We start from the raw sequence: 23,010 nt of genomic DNA on the forward strand, positions 1-23,010 counted from the left end.
ATGTGTTATGATAAACGGAGTGTGTGTCAAACCGCTGAATGAAAGAAATAAAGAATGAATGAAGAAATAAATTATAAAAAAAGGAACAAGGAAAGAAGTAAAGAAGTAAGAAATGAAGCAGAAATAAGTTAAAGTAAATAAGTAAGAAATAAAAAATAATGAAATGAATGAATGAGAAATAATGAGAAGCGAAGTGAGGATGTATAAATGAAAAACTTACCCTGTCAAACCGCCGAATACTGCCGTTCATAAATATAATAAAAAAAAAAAAATTACATATAGACGGAAGAATAGTGGATTTTTTTTAACTCATTTTGTAGACCAGCTGTTTTTTTCCTACATATAGACGGAAGAATAGTGGATTTTTTTTAACTCATTTTGTAGACCAGCTGTTTTTTTCCTACATAAAGACGGAAGTATGGTGCAGTTTTTTTAGCTCATTTTGTAGACCAGCTGTTTTTTTCCCATTCTAAATTTATTGACTTAACTTTCACTAGATTAAAATTGTATCTATTATTTTTGGCGCTGATCTGTTAGTAAAGGACATGAGTCGCCCTTTAAATAGTAGATGAAGAAATATAAAAGAAGAAAAAGAAAAAGAGGAAAAGTCGTTATGCCAAAAAATATGTCATAGGAAGAGAAAAAGGAAAAGATAGATAGAAGAACGCAATTAAAATGAGTGTGTTCGTATCTCAAAAAACGGGTTGGCAGATACTAACCAAACTTATAGGAGGCTATTCTTAGGTTAATATCTCAAACTGGTGAACTTTTGGGAATATTCTGATAAAAACTGACTGAATGATAGTGATTTATTTTCTCTTTTGTTAAAACCATCCCTTTTTCTCTCTGTCTTTCTCTCTCTTTCCAATCTTTCTCTGTTTTTCTCCTTATCTATATTTATCTTCATCTCTCTGTCTTTCTTTTTCTCTGTATCTCTTTTAATATCTCCATCTTTCTTTCTGTCTATCTATCTATATCTCTTTCTGTTCATCCGCATCTTTATCTATCTATCTTTCTATTTCTTTCTGTTTCCCTGTTCCCTTATCTCTCTATCCCGTTTTCTCTTTACCTCTTTATCTCCTTGTCTCTCTGTCTCGTGCCTCGCTGGACCAGGCGATTAAAACCATAAAATCTCAAACTGATGTCTCTGGGATTATCGGAAAGCCATCGCCGAGTCTGAGGCAACGCGCGAGAATGAGACACGAAAAATCCCGCCGCGACAATGGAGCAGATGCTGGCCCGGGCAAACTTATCCTCGGCGCCGGGTGGAATGGTTTAGAGCGATGCACACTACACAGATGGTATTAATCCTTTACTGGCGTGGCTGATGATAGCATGAATGTACGTATCTTTAAATTAGTTAGTCGTTCGGGCCATACTCTGTCAAACGCATCCCATGTTAAGGATTGAGTTTAAAAATGTATCTTTAGGGCGTTCGTCTCAGTGGAGTTCATGTACACGTGTTTAAAAATCCTTTACTGGCGTGGCTGATGATAGAATGACTGTGCGTATCTTTAAATGAAGGTCCATACTCTGTTAAACGTATCCCATGTTAAGGATTGAGTTTAAAAATGCATCTCTAGGGCGTTCATCTCAGTGGGGTTCATGTACACGTGTTTAAAAATGTTCTATGACACTTTAATCGTCGAGGTATTTGAGTAGTAATGTGAAATGGAAATTATATATTACATTACATACAAAGAAAAGTTCCTACACATTTCACCTCTAAGCATCAATCACACAGATAATGTTAATGATTGAGTTTAAAAATGAATCTTTAGGGCGTTCATCTCAGTGGGGTTCATGTACACGTGTTTAAAAATGTTCAATGACACTACTCGCCGAGGTATTTGAATCGTAATTTGAAATGAGTTATATATTACAAAAACAAGTTCCTATACACTTCATCTCTACGCATCAATTACAAAGTCAACGGCTCGCCCGGCTCACCCTTCACTCCTTCTTTCCCGCAGAGGGCACGAGGTGGGAGGACATCCTGAGGGAGGCGCCGCCCATCCAGTACTCTACCCTGAGCGGGCCGTCCTTCCTCAACACCACCACGCGCACGTACGAGGTGGTGGCGGGGGGCACGGCCAAACTGCACTGCGGCGTCAGGAACCTCCACAACTTCACGGTAGGACGCTAGGCAGGGAACGCGGGGGCAGGGAAGGCATGGACGTGGTAGAGAGACTGAGGGTCATATTCTTAAGCATTTCAGCGCCCAAGAACACATTTAACAAGGCTTTCCAGGGGTAGTTTTATGACCCTCGTGGTAGTCTGGCGTTCTTCCACAATCAAAGAATGAGGGAGTCAGACACAAGCAATACAATGACCTGTGACAACACCATCGACTTTATACAGTTAGGTAGATATATTTATTGATATATAGACAGATAGAGAGAGGTAGATTGTTACATCGATAAATAGATAAATAGATAGGTAGATAAGTAGACAGATAATTTGACAGAGGTGGAAATATACTACTTTTTCATTTATTCATTTATCTATCTAGTAGTTCGTCTAGTCGTTCACTGAAGTAACCGCGTCATCATTCATTCATTCACTCATTCATTTATGCACATTTCTGTCATCCAAATGTTAGGTCACTCTCCTACCATTAATATTTTGTTGGAATTTCCGCATAATTCAGCGTGATCCAGTACCCGAGTCTCGCTGGTTTTCCGTCGTGTGACATTTTAATTTTCGTTCAGTATGCCAAAAAAAACATTGATGTCATAATTATGTCCTGGGGTCTAACTTTAAATTCTCCTGGCAGTGTATAGAGGCAGAGACTAAAACGAACAGAATACCAGTCTCTATTAACAGCAATTTCCCTTCAGATCTATTGTTATTAAAGATCTATCACTGACATCACATTTTCAGTCGTTCAATTAGGTTCATTTATAAAAACCTGACATTTAACACGTATATAGAATCGTTCATTTTGGTTCATTTATAAACATTTGACATTACGTATAGAATCGTTCATTTTGGTTCATTTATAAACATTTGACATTACATAAAATTATAGAATCGTTCATATTGGTTCATTTATAAAGATTTGACATTACGTATAGAATCGCTCATTTTGGTTCATTTATAAAGATTTGACATTACGTATAGAATCGTTCATTTTGGTTCATTTATAAACATTTCACATTACATAAAATTATAGAATCGTTCATTTTGGTTCATTTATAAAGATTCGACATTACATATAGAATCGTTCAGTTTGGTTCACTTATACAGATCTGACACTAAACACGTATTATAGAAGAAGAAGAATGAAAGAAGAATGAATGAAATATGAAGAATGACAGAAGAAGGAAAAACATCTCACATCCTCAGTGGTTCGGCGCAACACACGATTAATTTGACTGAAACTAAACCGTGCCTGACCACTTCAACATTCACCACGGCAGAAACCCACCGCCAATCTGCCCCTTTGATGTCGGTTCAGCCAAGTTTAAAGAGACAAATCACCTCGTCTGCTCCAAAGCCTCCGTGTGGTCTGATTATACTCTGTAACACCGCTTCCGCTTCCTGGGTGTATATATATAGCCTCCAGGGGGTCGGCGTCGGGGGGTGAGGCAGGAAGATGAGACGCCTGACAGACACAAACACATCAGATTACTTAATGCAGCTTACATAATGAGTCAGCTGGCGTCTCATATCTGCCAGCAACGAATGATTAAATATTCGCGCTGTCAATCAAACGTCAGCGCGCCAGTTAAATGTCAGAGCCTGTTATCTTTCATTAAGTCGAATGGAAGAATAAAGACTTTGTAAATAGTGTTATATGCAAAGGGCTTAGGAGATCAGAGTTTTATTTCTTAAGTCGAGTGACCTGATAATGATATTGGTCTGGTGGTGTCGTGGCTACTGCTTTCCAGCCCTTGACCATACGTTCCAAGTTCGAGTCCCGCAATAGACGGGGATAACTTGTGCATTGCTTCTTAGAAAATGTATTAATAAATGGAAGGGAGCTAAAAACGAAGTAGTAGTAGTAGTAGTAGTAGTAGTAGTAGTAGTAGAAGCAATAATAATAATAATAATAATAATAATAACATGACCCCATCCGTCACACACACACACACACACACACATAATTCCACGCTGCCGCTCTGCTGTCCAAATACCACGTCCCATACTTATTATTTAAACATGTCAGTCCATCCTTTTCAACCCCCGACACTCCCACCCACCCACCCACCCTCTCTATCCCCTGCCCTGGCCCACCATCATTCACCAGCGCCGCGCATGCCTGGTCACCCTCCCCTGCATCACCCTGGCCGCGTAAATGACTATAATCAGGTTAATTTATGTAGGAAATGCTAGGCCGCGGTGTTGTGTTCTTTCGCGTGAGTAGCTGTGTATTCCTGTAGCTTTTGTTCGTAAAGGATAACGTCTGGATGGAAGGAGCATTAGTACATTTGAAAAGGGGTGATTAAAGAAATACATATGAAAAGGACGGATTAAAGAACAAGAGAAGTATATTCCTGTAGCTTTTGTTCTTGAAGGGAAACGTAAAGATGGAAAAAGAACATTAGTACATTTGTAAAGGTCGGAAGAAAGAACAAGAAAAGAAGAATGACGAAAGAACATTAGTACATTTGAAAAGATTGGAATAAAGAGGAAGGGAAGTGTATTCCTGTAGCTTTTGTTCTTGAAGGGAAGCGTAGAAATGGAAAAAGAACATTAGTACATTTGTTAAGGTCGGAAGAAAGAACAAGAAAAGAAGAACGAAAGAACATACAGACACACACAGAGAGACAGCACAAAATCGAATCAATATCTGAACTTGAACGAATTACTGACTTAATTACTCACTTACAGAGAGCACAAAATCGAATCAATATCTGAACTTGACCAAATGAACTACCTACTTACAGAGCACAAAATCTAGTCAATATATATCTGAACTTGATCGAACTATTTACTTACTTACAGATAACACAAAATCTAGTCAATATCTGAACTTGAACGAATCACTCACTTATAGACAGCACAAAATAGTCAATATCTGAACTTGAACGTGTCTAGTCGCTTGTCGTCCAGGAGAAGCCAACAGTAGTCTGAAGGGCCCGCACAAGTTTCTGAGAAGGCGACGGAAAAGTTAAATTGAAACATCCTGGTGACGAGTCGTGTTACCCAGACTTACGCAAGACCTGACACCCGTAACTGGGCTTAACTACCTGAGTAATGGTGTCAGGTACTGAGAAAGTGGGATTGGATAAAGTTCCCCCTCTCTCTCTTTCTTTATTTCTATCTCTTGAGTTATCTATAGCTTCCCCCGGTACTACGAAAGCGAGCATTGGATAAAGATCTCTTTCTCTCTCTCTCTTTTCTTTTTATCTCTCGACCTTTCTACGTCTCTCTCGTGTTGGAAATGAGACTGTTGAATAAAACTTTCTCTTAATAAGTCTTTCTATTCCCCTACTCTCAATTTATATCTACCTTTTTATCTCTATCGCCTTCCCAATGTACATTAATTTCTCTTTTGTGAAGGTGAATACTAATGGAACTGTCTCTCTAACTATCTATTTCTCTATCTCTCTCTCACACACACACACACTCACCATCCAGGCCTCTATCTCTGTCCTTATCTATCTCCCTCTCCCACTCTCTCAAAGACACACTCTCACCCACACTCCCTTGCGTCTCTTATCTCTATCTCCCTCTCCCTCTCTCTCAAACACACACTCACACACCCACACTCCTGCCTGACCCCTCTCTCTACCTATCTCATCTCTCTCACTCTCACTCACAATCGCACAAACACACACACACACTCACAAACTACCCTCCGACCCCTCTTGTCACCCTCTCTCCCCATCACTCACACACACGAACGTCCTCCCGCCCAGCCCTCGTCAAACGCAATCCGCTAACGTGTTCATTAATATCTGAGAGGAACTTTGCCGCCCTGGGACTAGCTGGCGCCCTGACGTTACTCTTCCACCTGGCCGCCGCGCACCTCGCTCCCTCTAATTGGCTTGACGGAAACACCTGAGCCTTTCTCCGCTACTCTTGGGTTCCTGTTCCTAATCTGGTGCAGTGTGGTGGTGGTAGTAGTAGTAGTAGTAGTAGTTGTAGTGGTGGTAGTAGCAGTAGTAGTAGTAGTAGTAGTAGTAGTAGTAGTAGTAGTAGTTATAATGCTAATAATATCAATAACAGTAATTTTAGTAGTAAGACGAATACTATATCATCATTATTTATTATTATTATTATAACTGTTATTATTATTATTGCATGGAGGAATTTGGGAAGAAGAAAATATTTCCATTAATTGGACCAAACTTTATGAACATGTTGGAATTTTTACGTATGCTAATACAATGAATATTTTTACTATTGCATATATTACTGCTGGCGCCGCTGATGGCGATGGTGGTGGTGGTGGTGGTGGGGGAAACGGAGGAGGAGGAGGAGGAGGAGGAAGAGCAGAAGAAATAGAGATAGAAGGAGGAGGAGAAGGGGGAAAAGGATGAGGATGAGGAGGAGGAAGAGGAAGAGAAGAAGAAATAGAGATAGAAGGAGGAGGAGGTTACAACTTCTACAACTATCATTACTACTACTACTACTACTACTACTACTACTACTACTACTACTACTACAACTATCCACCTCACCGCTACTTGCTCCCTCCCTTTCTCCTTCCCTCAACCGGAAAATACATCACGAAACACTTCTACCTGTACAGTTTCTTCTCTCCTCCAGTTCCTTCTCCTCCATGCTCATTCCTTCAGCTTTCCTTCTCTCTCTTCCTCAGGTGTCGTGGGTTAGAGGAGCAGACATCCGCCTCCTCACCACGGGCTCCATCACCTACACGTCAGACTCAAGGTTCGTGGCGGTCAATCCCTCGAAAGGCGATCAGTGGCTCCTCAAGATTCACTACGTGCGGATGAGCGATGCCGGGTCTTACCTCTGCCAGGTGTCCACAACGCCGCCCATCACTCTCACAGTTAATCTCACCGTCCAAGGTTAGTGTTCCTGGTTTCGTTTGCTGTTTTTAATGAGTGGTTTATATGTATTTTTTTTTTTCATTTTGATTTCGTTATTTTTTTTTTCTTCTCTTTTTCGTGTTCTTGTTTATTGTTATTCTATTTCTTTTTTTATCTTTGTCTTTTTTGCTTATTTTGTCTTCTTTTTTTCACTGTTTTTTTCTTCGTTTTCTTCTTCTTTTTTCTTTTGTTTCTTCTCCTCCTTCTTTTTCTTCTTCCTCTCCTCCTTCCTTCCTTTCTTTCTTTCTTCTTCTTCTTCTTCTTCTTCTTCTTCTTTTACTTTTTCTTCTTTTTTCTTTTCTTCGTTTTCGTCTTCGTCTTCTTTTTCCTTTTCTTTTTCTTCTTTTTCTTCTTCTTTTTCATCTTCATCTTCATCTTCTTCTTCTTCTTCTTCTTCTTCAGCATGCCTCCACCTCTTCTCAAGTGGCTTTTCAACTCCATTATGCAAGAGTTACCCAGCATCATCAATCTTCCATCCCTTATATATAACTAACTAACAAACTAGCTGGAAGCATACACCTGGGGGCTCGTCGCTTCACGCACCCGCTCCCTCCACCCCCAACAGTCCTTCCGCCCCTCCCGAGCAAGCCTCCACTCAGCTGCCCTTTCCTATCCAAGCCCTTCTAAAAGTTCCTTAAAAGTCTTGTTCTTTTGGTGTTTCTAGTTTCTACGACTTTAAAATATTCAAGGGGGGAGCATCAAGACCCAACTACTCTATTTTTTTTTTTCTTAAGTCTCTTGTTGTATAATTGTGGAGCATTTTTGTATGTGTGTTTTATAACGTTTTTGGTATGACCCCCTTCGCGTGACTACTTGCCCCCTCCACCAAAGACTTCGCTCTCCACTCCATTCACTGTGAACACAATAACAGGGTCGGGTGTGGGTACAAGACACTCACCCATCCAGGCTATTTTCAGCTCCACGTCTTCATTACCTGCTTGCATCGCCCCAAACGAGCCCCCGCGGCCCAACACTCCGCGTGGCTTAAGTGAATTGCTTAGGCGCGCGTCTCACCGGGCCAAGACGAACGGCTCCGCTTGGAAGGCCGCTAACTAACTGCAGCGCCCTCGGGTCGTACTCTTAAACACTTCACCGCCCAAACACACAAAATTGACAAGGCTTTCTTAGGTGTTTTGGGGCATTTCCAGGGGTAGTTTAATGACCCTGGTGGTAGTTTGACCCTTTAACTTTACCATGAACGTGAAAAAACGCCCATGAAAATCCGATTTATCTTCTTTTCGGCTTTCGTAGGCGTTTTGGGCATTTCCTGGGGTAGTTTAATGACCCTGGTGTTAGTTTGACCCTTTTCTATACCATGAACGTGAAAAAACACCCATGAAAAACCGATTTATCTTCTTTTCGGCTTACGTAGGCGTTTTGGGCATTTCCAGGGGTAGTTTAATGACCCTGGTGGTAGTTTGACCCTTTTCTGTTTTGGGCATTTCCAGGGGTAGTTTAATGACCCTGGTGGTAGTTTTGACTCTTATGGTGAACCATGAACGTAAAACAAACACTTATAAAACCCCGATTCATCTCCTTTTCGGCCCCTGGAAATAATCGGTGTGAGAAGCGGAAGCGACTAAAAACACCGACCTTTGTCCTGACAGAGGCCGTGGCCAGCGTGATGCCGGGGAGGGAGGTGTTCGTGAAGAGCGGCAGCCGGCTGGAGGTGGTGTGCCAGGTGGAGGGATGCCCGCCCCCTGCCCTCCTCGCCTGGACCAGAGGGGGCCAGAAGGTGCACATGCCAGACTCGCTCCGCTATGACCTCGCGAAGAACAACGGCAGCCTCTCCGTGTCGCGCCTGACGTTGGCTCGGCAATCCGCCACTGCGTCGGACTCGGGGAACTACAGCTGCACCTCAACTTGCACCATACCCATCAACGTAACGGTACATGTGTTGCGAGGTGAGGATACTCTATGTGCGCGTGTGTGTGTATGTGTGTTGTGTGAGGAAGGAGGGGTTGTGTTTATGTGGGGGTGGGTGGGAGAGTTCTGTATGTGTGGGGATGGGATAGGGAGCTGTGTATGTGTAATGTGGTGTGGGGAGGATGTGTATATGGAGGGGACTGGGTGTGGGGGGGGGAGGGGGGCTTGTGTTTGTGTGTGGGTGGAGAGGTCATATATGTCTGTGGTGGGTGAGGATTCTCCATCTGTGTGTAGGGAAGGGTTGTGTATGTATGTGTATGTGGGGGGGAGGCTGTATATGTGTGTGAGGTTGGGGTGGGTTTATGTATTTGGGGGTTTAGGGGGATTGTGTGTGCGTGTGTGTTTTCTCAAATTAATTTCTGCGTTCATCATTGGCCGCACGCAACTCTTAATCTTTACCTCCTCACAGCCTCGGGGTCAAAAGGAACATCCACCTCTTCCACGCTGGTTCGGTCTAATCCTGAGTCCCAGCCATTTACCTCGGGACATTTATTCAATCATTTCAAGGTTTTCAGCTCCCCCTTGCTGTCATATTTCCTTTTATTTCCGTCGTCGAATCATTCTCCGCCGTGAAAACTTGTGGCCTCAGCTGCGGATGAAAAAGAAACTTCACAAGACAGCCGCGGCCCGCACGGCAAAACTCGTAATTCTGTCAGTGTCGAGGTTTTAAGGAAAAATGTTCCCTACCTTAGACGACGGCCGGGCTTTCATCCCTTGTTGGCGTGTGCGTTTGGGAGGGGGAGTTGTGTGTGTGTGGGTGTCTGGGGGGGTACGTATGTGTGTGTGTGTGTGTGTGTGTGTGTGTGTGTGTGTGCCCAGTTGAAGTATACAAGATTTAAGCTATGACCGTGTTGCCCTGTCTTAATTTCTGCTTTCGTCCACCTGTCCCCTGAAGTCATGAATATTCTAACCATTAATTATCCCTGCATCTAGACTCCCCCAGGCATCTACGGTTATTGGAGGAGCCGAACTTCTTTACATCATCTCTGCATCTTGTATTTCTGCCTCTATGTTCAGCGTCCCATCCTCTCCCACTGTCCCTTACCAGCACGTCTTCCCTGTTTCCGTACAAAATAAGGAGGTTCATTTTGCGTAGTCTCCCCTTGTACTGCAGTCCTCCTAAGCTCTGTATAATATCCCTTGTCACTCTCTGCACCTCTGTCCTGTCTTCGTACAAAATAAGGAGGTTCATTTTGCGTAGTCTCCCATTGTACTGCAGTCCTCCTAAGCTCTGTATAATATTCCTTGTCCCTCTTTGCATCTCTTTCTAGTTCATGCATGTGGGTTTTTTTCAGATATGTAAGTTGACTACACCTCGGCTGCTTCATCTAGTTTTAATCTTATCATAGACTGCATCAACATTCTCAGCACCTCCTCACCCCTGTAGTTGATTGCCACTTTAATATCTGTCAGACACCTTAAACATTTTCCAGTTATCTCTTATGTATGCTGCTCTGAGGGAAGGCTGTTTTCTGCCGTCACTCCCAGGCCTTTCTCGTTGCTTTCTGCTGTCACTCCTATGGCTATCTCATCTCTTGTTTTTTAAGATTCTCTCAAGGTGAATTATACTCCCATCTGGGCTTTTTCCTCACTATCTCTCTTCTATATAAAACGTGACATTTCTTGACATTTAATTCTACTTTACACGTTATGCAGTTTATCCAGACTCTTGTATTTTTTTCAACACTCAGTTCCTTTTCATTTCATTGCATTTCAACACTCAGATCCCTTTCACTGTATTGCTTTTCAACACTCAGCTACCATTTCTTAGCTTCATAAGTTTCTCATCATCTACAAACAGTTTCGTCCAGCACGGCAACCTGTTTGAACGCAATTAGTGTAGTTACCACACCCTAGATACTCTAATACATATAAAAATGGCATCAAAACCACATTTCACAAACAACAACAATAGGAACAAGCACTACTCTCCCGGCCCGGCTAGCTCGGCAACTCCGCTTTATCGAGGGCCCGCCAGTCGGACGCGGCTCCTCGGAAACCCGCGCACAAAGTTGGCCGCGGAACTAAGACGCTTTGCTCGTACGTCGCACTAATGAGCAGGCGAGGGTGGGCGGCTAGGATGAACGGGAACATCTGCCGCGAGGAATAGCCTGGAGCGGGAGTGATGGGGAGGGGGAAAGAAGCTGGAATTTAGCATCTCCGTGAATGTATGTGAATGTGTGGCGAGGGAGGAAGTTATAAGAGGAGATATGAGAACGGGATATATAGTAAGGGAAAATGAAGCTATAGGAAGAGAAAGATTAGGAACTCTGGGTATTGTGAAGGGAAAGGAGGGAGCCATGAAACGCCTCAGGGAATTTGAAAGCAATGTAGAGAAATAGAAAAGGAAGCTATAGGAGGAAGAGAAGGAATAAGAACGCAATCTATAGTGAGGGAAAAGGAAGCTGGGATGAAGACGCTCCGTGAATTAGAACGCGATGTATAGTAAGGGAAAAGGAGTCTGAAATTTAACGTCTCCGTGAATATATGGGAATGCATAGCGGGAAAGTGAGGCTATTAGAGGAAGAGGAGAAACAAGAACGCAGTGTATAGTGAGGAAAATTAAGCTACAAGAGGAGGAGGAGGAAGAGTAGGAATAAGAGAAGATGGCGCCACTATAAACACTTGCCTGCGCCGTGACGGGCTGGGGCCGACTACCATCCAGGGCCCTCAAGAGAGCCTACCGGCGCTATAGGCGTGTCTAAAAAAATATTAACTTTTGGACCTTATAATCTGCCCATCAGGGAATACTTAAAGCTTTACTCGAGGGCTTTATAAATTAATAGTCAGATTCAGAGTTTATAAAGTACCAATATGACAGTTTAGTAAGTCTTAATTTTACAGTTTATAAAGTCCCAAATTGGCTATTAACAATTATTATCATTTTTTTTACAGCTAAGGAAACAGTTCAAGGGCGTAAAGAAAAATATAAAAAAAAGCCCGCTACTTACTGCTCCTGAATAGAGGTCAAAGGAGTGTCCAAAAAGAGAGGTCAATTTCGGGAGGAGAGGTGTCCTGATACCCTCCACTTGAAAGAGTTACGAATTGACAGCTTACAAACCCCAAATTAACCTTTTACTGAATTCCAAATTGATAATAAAGATATAAAAAAAAATTCCAAATGCCGCTCCTGCTCCGACGAAAGAAAAAACAGAACGAAAATATATAATAAATACATCACGCATTACTCACCCGCGACACCTTGCCTGATAAATACCTCTCGCATCGAACACTAAACCCTGACACAATACGAGCGGGCAGCGGGCGACGTTTGGTGCCGGCGGGCGGGACCAGCGCGGGGCGGGATCTATGGGTCGCCGCCACGAGGTGATACATAAAAGAAATAATTAAATAGTCCGAGTTTATGCGTCCATGTGTTGTGTTCGGACATTGATGAAGGAGCTCGTTATTGTGCGGAGGGAAGGGAGTGATTGATATGTGTCTGTCTGTCTGTCTGTCTTGTTTTGTCTGTTTGTCTGTTGGTATATATGTCTGTCTGTTTCTCTGTCTGTTTTTAATTCTGTCTCTCTATCTCTTTTTCCTTTTCTTTTTGTTTTGTTTCTTCTGTTGTTTCTTATTTTTCTCTTTTCTCAAGTCTTTTATCTTTTTCGTTTTCTTGTTGTTTTTTCTTTATTTTTTTCCCTATTTCTCGTTCTTCCTCTTCTTTTTTTCTTTCTTCTTTTTCTTGTTTTTGTTTATGTTCTTGATTTTGTGTTTGTTCTTTTTCTTCTTCTTCTTCTTCTTCTTCTTCTTCCTTTTCTATTTATATTTCTCCTCTTACTACTACTACTACTACTACCACCACTACCACCACCACCACTACTACTACTACTACCACCCTTACTTTAATCAACAACTTTCCCCTGTCACCAATCCGCCTGTCAGTCTGTCTCTGTCTGTCTCTCTCGCCTAACTTCCCTTTGGCTGTATTCTTGGCCCGTCGGTAAAGGCTGTCAATGGAAAACTGTCATCGCCGACGTCTTAATGAGGGAAACTATGATAGAAGAGTTAGCGGCTCACGGCTGGGAGAGAAATGGAGTTAGAGAGAGAGAGAGAGAGAGAGAGAGAGAGAGAGAGAGAGAGAGAGGTTGATATTAGTTTCTCCTCCTCCTCCTCCTCCTCCTCCTTGGTCTTTCTCCTCCTCCTCCTCCACCTGCGCCTCCTCCTCCTCCTGTTTCTATCCTTTGTTCTTTTGTTCTCTCGTATACGGGTTTTGTTTTTCTTGTTCTTCTTCTGTTTTTTTGTATTTTTATTTTTCTTGTTGTTATTTTATTTGTGTTTCTTCCTTTTACTGTTACTATTGTTCTCCTATTTCTCTTCTTCTTCCTCCTCTTCCTGTTTTTTTTCTTATTTCTTTTTATTTATTTATTTATACCTTTTCATCTTCTACGTCTTCTTCTTCTTCTTCTTCTTTTTCTTCTACTACTACTATTCTTTTCTTTCTCAATTTTTGGTCCTCCTCCTCCTCCTCCTCCTCCTTCTGAAGCTTCTTACTTTTCTTCCTTTCTTTATCTTCTTATTTCATCATCATCTTCTTCTTCTTCTTCTTCTTCTTCTTCTTCTTCTTCTTCTTCTTCTTCTTCTTCTTCTTCTTCTTCTTCCTCCTCGTCCTCATTCGCATGCTCCGCCTTCACATTCCTTTTTTTTTATTTAACTTTCTTTTTCTCTTTTCTCATCCGTATTCACTCACGTCTCCGTTCTAAGATATATGCGTACGTTCTTTTCTCCTATTTTCTCCCTTTTATTCATTTTCTCCGGACATTTATCGTCATCAACCTAACCTCTCATCGTCCTCCTCCTCCTCCTCTTCCTCTTCCTCTGTTTATCTTCATTCACTAAGTTTATTTACATCGTCGTTTGCTCTTCCTCCTCCTCCTCTTCTTCTTCTTCCATCTCTGTTTCCTTTCTCCTTCTCCTCCTCCTTCTCCTCCTCCTCCTCCTCCTCCTCCTCCTCCTCTCCGTCATTAATTTTTGTTGTGTCCTTTTCTTCCCTTCTTCCTCTTCCTCCTTCTCTTCGTTCCCTTTCTTCTCCTCCTTTCGTTTCTCTTCTCCTCATTCTTGATTGCCCATTTATTGTCATCGTTTTCTTTGCTCCCTTTCTCTTCCCTTCGTTGTATCTTCTCCATTATTTATTACCGTAGTTTTCCTTCTTTCCCTTCGTCTCTTCGTTCATTCCTTTTATCTTCGTTTTCTTTCCCCTTTCCCTCCTTCCCTTCCTTCCCTTTCTCCTTCCCATCGCTGTATCTTTGCCTCATTTTTGATTAGCTACCCATTCGTTTCCGTGAGCCGGCAATACGTTTTCCTTGGATGCCTTAAAACGATTCGTCTCCCGGAACGTTGCATTTGTGGTATTTTTCCGGACAATTTCCTCGCGCGCTCTCTTATTAACGACGCCTGTCTCTCCCAATGCATTCAAATCACGCGTTGTTTTCTGGTTCACGCGGTTTACTGGTTCGAAAATTCATCGTTCCTATAAATTTATCTGTATTAAACATTATGGACCTTATTAAACTTTTTACATTATCATAGTTACTACTGTTTATTCTGTTTAAATACACTATTTATTATTATTTACATTATCAGGTTTTGAAAATTGATTACGAGCGGTAGAGTTCATCTTGCCAGCAAACAGGAAGTACTTTTAATGTAGAGTAAGGATAGACCGTATTAAAAGGTGTTAAAAGGTGTTAAACGTAGAATCCTAATTTGTTACATTACACTTCTTCAATAACTAGCACACATGAGACTTTCCAAATATAATCCTAATCCTAATACTATCTCTCGTAACACTATCCAATGCTATCCTAATAAAGACTACGGTGATCAGATTCGTGAGAAAGTAAAACAGCTGCCTATCGTAATTCACTAATAAGGTTCACGAAATGTATATATAAGTACTCCTAAATGATTGGTGAGTCCTTGCTATCATGATATCCGCTCTCACAAGATGATTTAAACAGTGTATCGTTCATATACGTATAAGAAGCAGACAGCAAATGTAAGGGGCAGATAGACGGATATACATTAATAGACATGCATAAACAGACATACATAGATACATAAATATACATAAATACATAGACATACATAAATAGACATAAATACTTTGACATACATAAATAGACATACATAAATAGACATATATAAATAGACAGACAGACAGATATAAATAACAGACATAGCGGGATTTTCGGATTCCTCTTGTATTTCGCCTCTGAGCTCCTTCCTTCCTCCTGAAAAAAAAATTGGAAAATATCGAGAAATTCAACTCTCAAGGCAAAAGCTAAAAATTCGAGGCTTTAACATATACGTTTAGACTGTTAGTCGCTTGCTATGCACACACACAAAAAGTTTAATTTCATAATGGCCTTCCGAGAGAGAGAGAGAGAGAGAGAGAGAGAGAGAGAGAGAGAGAGAGAGAGAGAGAGAGAGAGAGAGAGAGAGAGAGAGAGAGAGAGAGAGAGAGAGAGAGAGGAGAGAGAGAGAGAGAGGGAGAGAGAAGAGGAGAAAGAAAGAAAAGAAGGAAAAGGAAAAGAAGAGAAAAGAAGAGAAAGAAGAGAAGAGAGAAGAGAGAGAGAGAGAGAGAGAGAGAGAGAGAGAGAAAGAGAGAATCAAATACAGAAAGACAGACAGACAAACAGAAACAGAGACACACATAGAAAAAGGAAGAGAAACAGAGAAAGAGGGAGATCGTAATACCGCAGAAAAACCCGAGTGTAATTAGCTGAGCGGGGGAAAAGTTGGGAGAGGTTGTGATATACTGAGGCAGATTTAATGAGATCTGTGCTGCTCGTTGCTCGCTAAACCCCCTTTGAAATATTATGATGACCCTCTCCCCCGGCCGTTTCACCCTCTGTGCCGCCCTCCCCCCGGGCCTGAAGGATCGTGGGAGGGCGGGGGGCAGGAGGGGGGCGTTCTGCAGCAGCGCCGGGCCCCCTACAACGCATGCAAGTAGGCTCGTCCGCAGAATAAATAAGCAAGCAGTGTTAGTTGTGTATTCTTTTGGGCGCAGCGGTGGTGGAAAGGGGAGGAAGGGCTTTAAATTTTCTTTGTGTGGGGGCGAATATATATTAACATGTACCTTTGTCTAATATAATGCTGGTAAATAGTAAATGTGAGCAATGTTAGTTGTTTCTTCTTTTCAACGCAGCGGTGGTGGTGGTGATGGGATGGGAAGGAAGGACTTTAGATTTTCGTTTGTATGGGGACGAATATATATTAACATGTACTGCGCTATGTAATGTTAGTAAATAGTATATACGAACAGTGTTAGTTTATTTTTGCAGCGCAGCGGTGGTAGAGGTGATGGCAAAGGAAGGAAGGGATTTTGATTTTCTTTGTGTAGGGGCGAATATATATCAACATGTACTTAGCAATGTAATGTTAGTAAGTGTTTAGTAAAGGCTGATGCGTGGACAAAGAAGAGCTCGTTGAAAAATGAGAGATTAAATTACTCGTAGAAAATTTATTACGAGATTTACGCGCGACATTGACATCCGTTTGTTTCTTATTTAAAATGTATTACTTACCTGCATTCTTTTACGACTATCGGCAATTTAAAAGGATAATGTAAAGGTTATAATGATGCTAATACTACCACTACTACCACCAATAATAATAATGATAACTATAAAACAATGAAGATGATAATAGTAGAAATTTGAGTGGAAAATAAGACGAAAATAGATATACTACTCTTGCTACTACAACTACTACAACTACTACTAATAATAATGATAATAATAATAACGATAATAATAAGAACAATGCTAATAAGAGACGCAGGAATATGACCCTAAAGTTCACCTCCCCGTCAGTATGTCACACGACCGAAGCACCGCCGCCGCCCCGCTCCGCACCGCCGCGCCACACTTCACACCCGGCCGACATTCGCTTGCCGGCCGCCATGCGCTGCTCCTCCTCTCGTTAATTAATTACGTGCCTACAATAATAAGCAGCCTCACGCGCTCCCCCGCTACGTCACACGCTCTGACCCGCTCCAGGAAAGTGTGGGGCGCTTCCTGAAGGCCTTGATCCTCTTCCTTTCATTCCTTTAGATGTGTTTTTCCTTCCTCTCCAGCCTCTTGCAGACTCCTTATGTTCTGTTGTTCTTGTTTCCTTTACTTTCCTTCCATTCCCTTAGCTGTGCCTTCCCTACCGGCCTCTTGCAGACTCCTTATGCCCTGATGTTTCTGTTTCCTTTGCGTTCCTTTCATTCCTTTAGCTGTGCCTTCCCTACCGGCCTCTTGCAGACTCCTTATGCCCTGATGTTCCTGTTTCCTTTGCGTTCCTTTCATTCCTTTACCTGTGTTTCCCGTACCGGCCTCTCGCAGACTCCTTATGTTCTGTTGTTCTTGTTTCCTTTACGTTCCTTTCATTCCTTTAGCTGTGCCTTCCCTACCGGCCTCTTGCAGACTCCTTATGCCCTGATGTTCCTGTTTCCTTTGCGTTCCTTCCATTCCTTTACCTGTGCCTTCCCTACCGGCCTCTTGCAGACTCCTAATGTTCTGATGTTCTTATGTACTTTTTTTACGGTAAAGGATAAATTTCAAGGGGAATAAAAAGGAAGATCACAGACAAAAAAGCACTTGATTCGCTTCTTCTGCAAAACGGGTTGGCCATATGAGAGGTCTGTTTCGATATTTGATTTCGGATTTTAGCTTCTCCGTCTAATATTTCTTTACCTCTCCATTATGCCTTTGTGTTTCCCTGATATTCCTTACTTAACAAACATATCCCTCTAACACCAACACCCCACTGGCAACTATAATTTCTTTAATATTCGACAATTACTCAAAACGTTCAATTACGCGTATATTAAGTAATGTTTCCAGAGTATTAGCAGACCAAAAGTGATACTGTCCAAACCCCTTATGCAAGAGTTAACCAGCATCTTCACTCTTTCATCCCTCACGCTGGTAAACTCTGGAACGATTTTCCCTCATCTGTATTTCCTCCTTCCTACGACTTGAACTCTTTTTGGCCACTCTACTCTATTTAGGAGCAGTAAGTAGCGGGGTTTTTTTCTTTTCATTATTGTTTTTGTTTTTTTACGCCCTCGCACTGTCTCCTCTGCTCGAAAAAAAATATGGTAGAAATAAAACTAACTCAACTCCGCTCTAATAACCTGAGTATTTGCCTTTCAACTGAGGGTAGCATATCTAGTGGCATTCCTCGTGTGAACCCTTGCAAAGAACCGACCCCGGAAGGCAAACATACACGGGTCTGACTCCCTGTTCCAACTTTCCGCAGACTCCGTGACAGCCTTCGCATGGCTCACAAAGACAAGCTATTACTGTGGTGACGAACCTCTCCGAACGTCTTGAAAGGGTGGCAGGGGAGGGAGAGCTGTGTATGTGTGGCATCTCAATATTCCTGGTCCACCGTGAAAAGGAAGTCGCATGGTGTGTGTGTATGTGTGTGTGTGCGTGTGAGTGAGGGTATGCGTGCTGGAAATGTGTTTATCCCCACGCAGGGTCGGTATATTAATAAAAATGTGATGAATTTTGAGTTCGTAAAAATTTAGGAGCGACAGAGAAATCATTTTTAAGAATATACACAACCGCCCCTCAAGACACGCTCGCTGTACCGCACTGCCTCCACGGTTTCTTTAATAACACTAATCTGCCACACGTTATGAAGAGTGAATGTATAAGACCCAGCAATACCTAGAAGAATACCAGGCTCTTAAGCGAAGCAACTCTAGACGTCTCCTTCCCTCACGCCACGCATGCCAATACCGCTCAAGCCGAAACTCGAAGGTAAACAAGGGTACAAACTTAACGCCATATTCTAAAACATTTTGTCGGCCAAGCGCTCACACATTTGACGAGGCTTTCGGAGGTGTTTAGAAGAGCATTTCCACGGAGTAGTTTTATGACCCTGGTGGTAGTTTGACAAAGCTTCTGTGCTATGAACGTATAAAAACACTCATGAGAAATCGATTAGTTAATTTTCGGCCTTTGGAGATAGTTTATGTGAGAGGCGGAAGTGTCTGAGATTACCGAACTAATTTGGCAAAGCTTCTATACCATGAACGTAAAAGAAGACTCATGACAAAGCGATTGGTCTTCTCTTCGCCCTTTGGAAATTGTTTAAAGTGAAAGAAGGAAAAATCTAAGAATATCGCTCAAAAAACACACACATTTGACAAGGTTTTCGTAGTTGTTGTGGGCATTTCCCTGGGTAGTTTTATGTCCCTTGTGATAGGTCGACCATTCCTCTGCATCATGAACCTAAACAAACACTCTTTAGAACCCGATTGATCTCCTTTTCGGCCTTTGGAGATAGTTTATGTGAGGTGGAAGTGTCTGAGATTACCGAACTAATTTGGCGAACCTTCTGTGCCGTGAACGTAAAACAAGACTCATGAGAAAGCGATTGGTCTCCTTTTCACTCCTTTTCGCCCTTTGGAAATTTTGTTAACCAGAGAACCGAAGGCGTTTGAGAATACCAACCTTTTAAAATCCTTTCGCCAGTCACCCAGAAGCAGGAATAGGTCCGTGGGGCTGCGTGAAGGGCCCAGCAACGCGTCCCCCTAAGCATTCCCCTGAGTAATGAACTCACGTGGAAGTCGACACATAAATCCCGGCGCGATGTTGCTAACTCCTTGCCGAATTACAGCTTAAGGAGATTACGCTTCCTCGGCGCTTGTAACCAGAGGAACACACCCCGCCCGGCCCGACCGTCCCGACCCTCCCTTCCCGACCCGACCCGACCCTCCCGACCCTCCCGACCCGACCCTCCCCTCCCGACCCTCCCGACCCGACCCGACCCTCCCGACCCTCCCTTCCCGACCCGACCCGACCCTCATCCCAGCCTGGTGTACCGTCCCTCTCCCTCCCTCCCTCCCTTGGTTCCTTCCTTGACTTGCTTTCGACCTTCACGCGTTCTTCTTCTTCTTTTTCCTTTTCTTTTCTTTTTTCTTTAGTATTTCACTTTTTTCTCTTTTTTTTTCTTTTCTTTTTCCTTGTCTTTTTCTTTGGCTTCGTTTTCTTTCGTGTTTTTTTCTTGTTATTCTTTTTCATTTATATTTCATTTTTCTTTTCCTTTTTTCTTTTCCTTCTATTTTTCTCCTTTCTCCTTCTTTTTCCTTTTCTTCGTTCTCGTCTTCCTCCTCCTCCTCCTCCTCCTCCTGCCCTAACCAGAACGAGGGCTCCCACGCTTCCTTTCCTTCCATCCCTCCCGCTGTTGGCAATCAGAGACTTTCCTTTCTCTCTCTTTTTACCGTTTCTTTATACACACCTTGCAAACATCTTAGCTCCCTTGCCCTTCTTTCCTTCTTCTTCTTCTTCTTCTTCTTCTTCTTCTTCTTCTTCTTCTTCGTCTTCTCCTTCTTCTTCTTCTTCGTCTTCTCCTTTTTCTTCTTCTTCTTCTTCTTCTTTCCTTCTTTCTTTAGTAGACGAGCAACGAAGTTTATACACATCTCTCTCTCTCTCTCTCTCTCTCTCTCTCTCTCTCTCTCTCTCTCTCTCTCTCTCTCTCTCTCTCTCTCTCTCTCTCTCTCTCTCTCTCTCTCTCTCTCTCTCTCTCTCTCTCTCTCTCTCTCTCTCTCTCTCTCTCTCTCTCTCTCTCTCTCTCTCTCTCTCTCTCTCTCTCTCTCTCACATCTTGGTTTCTACGGATTATTTTTTTCTTTTCTTCTCTTCCTTTCTTTCTCTCCTTCCAGCTTGAAAAAAAAAGACTTCTACTCGCATTTTAGATTCAATAGCTCTTCCCTCTTTACTCTCTTTCTCTTCCTAGTGGCGAAAAATGCGGTTCTCTCACCTTCTAGAGATTTTTTTTTACTCTTTCTTTCTCTCCTCCTCCTCTCTCTACGCATGCTTTTCCTCGTCTTTACGGCCACCAATGAGGTTTTCACACTTCAACCTTACTTTGCTCCATCCTCTCTCTCCCTCTCTCCCTCCCTCTCTCTTCTCCTTATCTTCCCTTCTCTCCCAGTGTTCCTCTTCCATCTCCCTTCCTGAATTCTTAACGCATGCCTTTCCTCGTCTTTAAGGGTACCACTGAGGTTTTCACACTTTCAACTTACTTTGCTCTTTCCTCTCTCTCCCTCTCTCCCTCCCTCTCTCTTCTCCTTCTCTTCCTTTCTCTCCCAATGTTCCTCTTCCATCTCCCTTCCTGAATTCTTAACGCATGCCTTTCCTCGTCTTTACGGCCACCAATGAGGTTTTCACACTTCAACCTTACTTTGCTCCATCCTCTCTCTCTTTCCCTTCTCCCATCTTCCCTTTCTCCCCCTTCTCTCTATGTCCCTCTTCCATCTCCATTTCTGCATTCTTCACGCCCACCTTTCCTCGTCTTTTTTTCACAGACTATGCTTTGCACTCTCCTCTCCCTCCTCTTCCCTTCTCTCCCTCCTCCCTCCCTCCTCTTTCCTCCTCTCCCTCCTCCCTCCGTCCTCTTCCCTTCTGTCCCTCCTCTCTCTTCTCCTTCAGGCTAGAAACGAGGCAATCACCCCATAATATACCCTCCCTCTCCTCTCTTTCCCTTACCTCTCCTTACCTCCTACCTCACCGCGCAGCCAACACGAGGGAAGGTCGGTAGTGAGGAGGGGGGGGGGGGGGGAGCGTCATTAAGTCGTTGATGTCTACAAAAGAAGGCGCGTGCTCTCACCTCCACTGGAAAAGAGAGAAAGACTACATTAGTTAAACAGTTTTAATGTATATTGAATTAAAGTTAAAGACAAATTAAACGACGGTAAACGAAAACTGGTAACGAAAAACGAAGCAAAAATAAATAAAAAGTTGGAAGCGAGTTAGACTTCATTAATTATAGTTTGAATGTATTTGGGCTAAAATGAAAAAAAAAAAAGCAACCGAAAAGTTACGCAAATAAATGAAGAGAAAATAACTGGAAAAGTGACATAGAAACAGAAAAGGCGATAGAAAATTACCAAGCAACTGGAAATAAGCGTATATATATGAACTGAATGTATTTGGGCTAAAATGAAAATATAAAAAAGCAACCGAAAAGTTACGCAAAAAATGAAGAGAAGTGGAAAAGTGATATAGAAACAGAAAGGGCGATAGAAAAATTACCAAACAACTGGAAATAAGCGTATATATATGAACTGAATGTATTTGGGCTAAGATGAAAATAAAAAAAAGGAACCGAAAAGTTACGCAAAAAATGAAGAGAATGGAAAAGTGATATAGAAACAGAAAAGGCGATAGAAAAATAACGAAACAACTGGAAATTAGCGTATATATATGAACTGAATGTATTTGGGCTAAGATGAAAATAAAAAATAAAGCAACCGAAAAGTTACGCAAAAAATGAAGAGAAGAGAAATGGAAAAGTGACATACAAAGCGTAAGGGCGATAGAAAAATTACCAAACAACTGGAAATTAGCGTATATATATGAACTGAATGTATTTGGGCTAAGATGAAAGTAAAAAATAAAGCAACCGAAAAGTTACGCAAAAAATGAAGAGAAGAGAAATGGAAAAGTGACATAGAAACAGAAAAGGCGATAGAAAAATAACGAAACAACTGGAAATTAGCGTATAAGAACCGAAAGAAAGTAACATGCAATTGAAAACTTCCACAAAAATGAAGAAAAATGAACAAAAACAAAAACAAAAATGGAAAAGCGTCAAAACGATAACCCAAAAAAAGCGAAACATTAAAAAAAGTATAAAAAATAGACAGCTTCGGTTTTCAGTGGCGTATCAGGAGGAGCAAACAATACTAACAACAATAACAACAACAACAAAAGAATCGCAACACTAAAAAAAAAACCTGCAAAAAGAAAAAAAATCTGCAAAACAAAACCAGAAAAAAAGAATATAGTAAAAAAAACGTGTAGCTGTTTTGGACTCCCGACTCTCACCAAATGAAACATGAAACACGATACGCAAAAAACACTGGAGCTGAGAGTGCAGGGGGAGGGGGAAACGAAGGCCGCGCAAACCAGAGACAAAGTATTACAAGACACTTTCGCGTCTCACATCAGCTGTTTCTAAAGGTCAAAGGGGGAATCAGTCACGTTCTAATGAGTGTTTTTTTAGGTTCAGGGTACAGAAGAAGGGTCAAACTACCACCAGGGTCATAAAACTACCACTGGAAATGCCCACAA

General features: G+C 42.1%; 1 protein-coding gene across 1 annotated transcript in view; it reads left to right on the forward strand.

Moving 5' to 3' along the window:
• The window catches only part of LOC126988780 (hemicentin-1-like), a 59,073-nt gene that overhangs the window by 32,920 nt on the left and 3,143 nt on the right, over positions 1-23,010 (forward strand). The window contains exons 2-4 of the mRNA XM_050847180.1: positions 1,974-2,134; positions 6,773-6,983; positions 8,612-8,908. Coding sequence (XP_050703137.1) covers positions 1,974-2,134; positions 6,773-6,983; positions 8,612-8,908 — 669 coding nt within the window. The remainder of the gene's footprint in view (positions 1-1,973; positions 2,135-6,772; positions 6,984-8,611; positions 8,909-23,010) is intronic.

This window comes from Eriocheir sinensis, chromosome 70, assembly GCF_024679095.1.
Source record: "Eriocheir sinensis breed Jianghai 21 chromosome 70, ASM2467909v1, whole genome shotgun sequence".
NCBI classification, from domain to species: Eukaryota; Metazoa; Arthropoda; class Malacostraca; order Decapoda; family Varunidae; genus Eriocheir; species Eriocheir sinensis.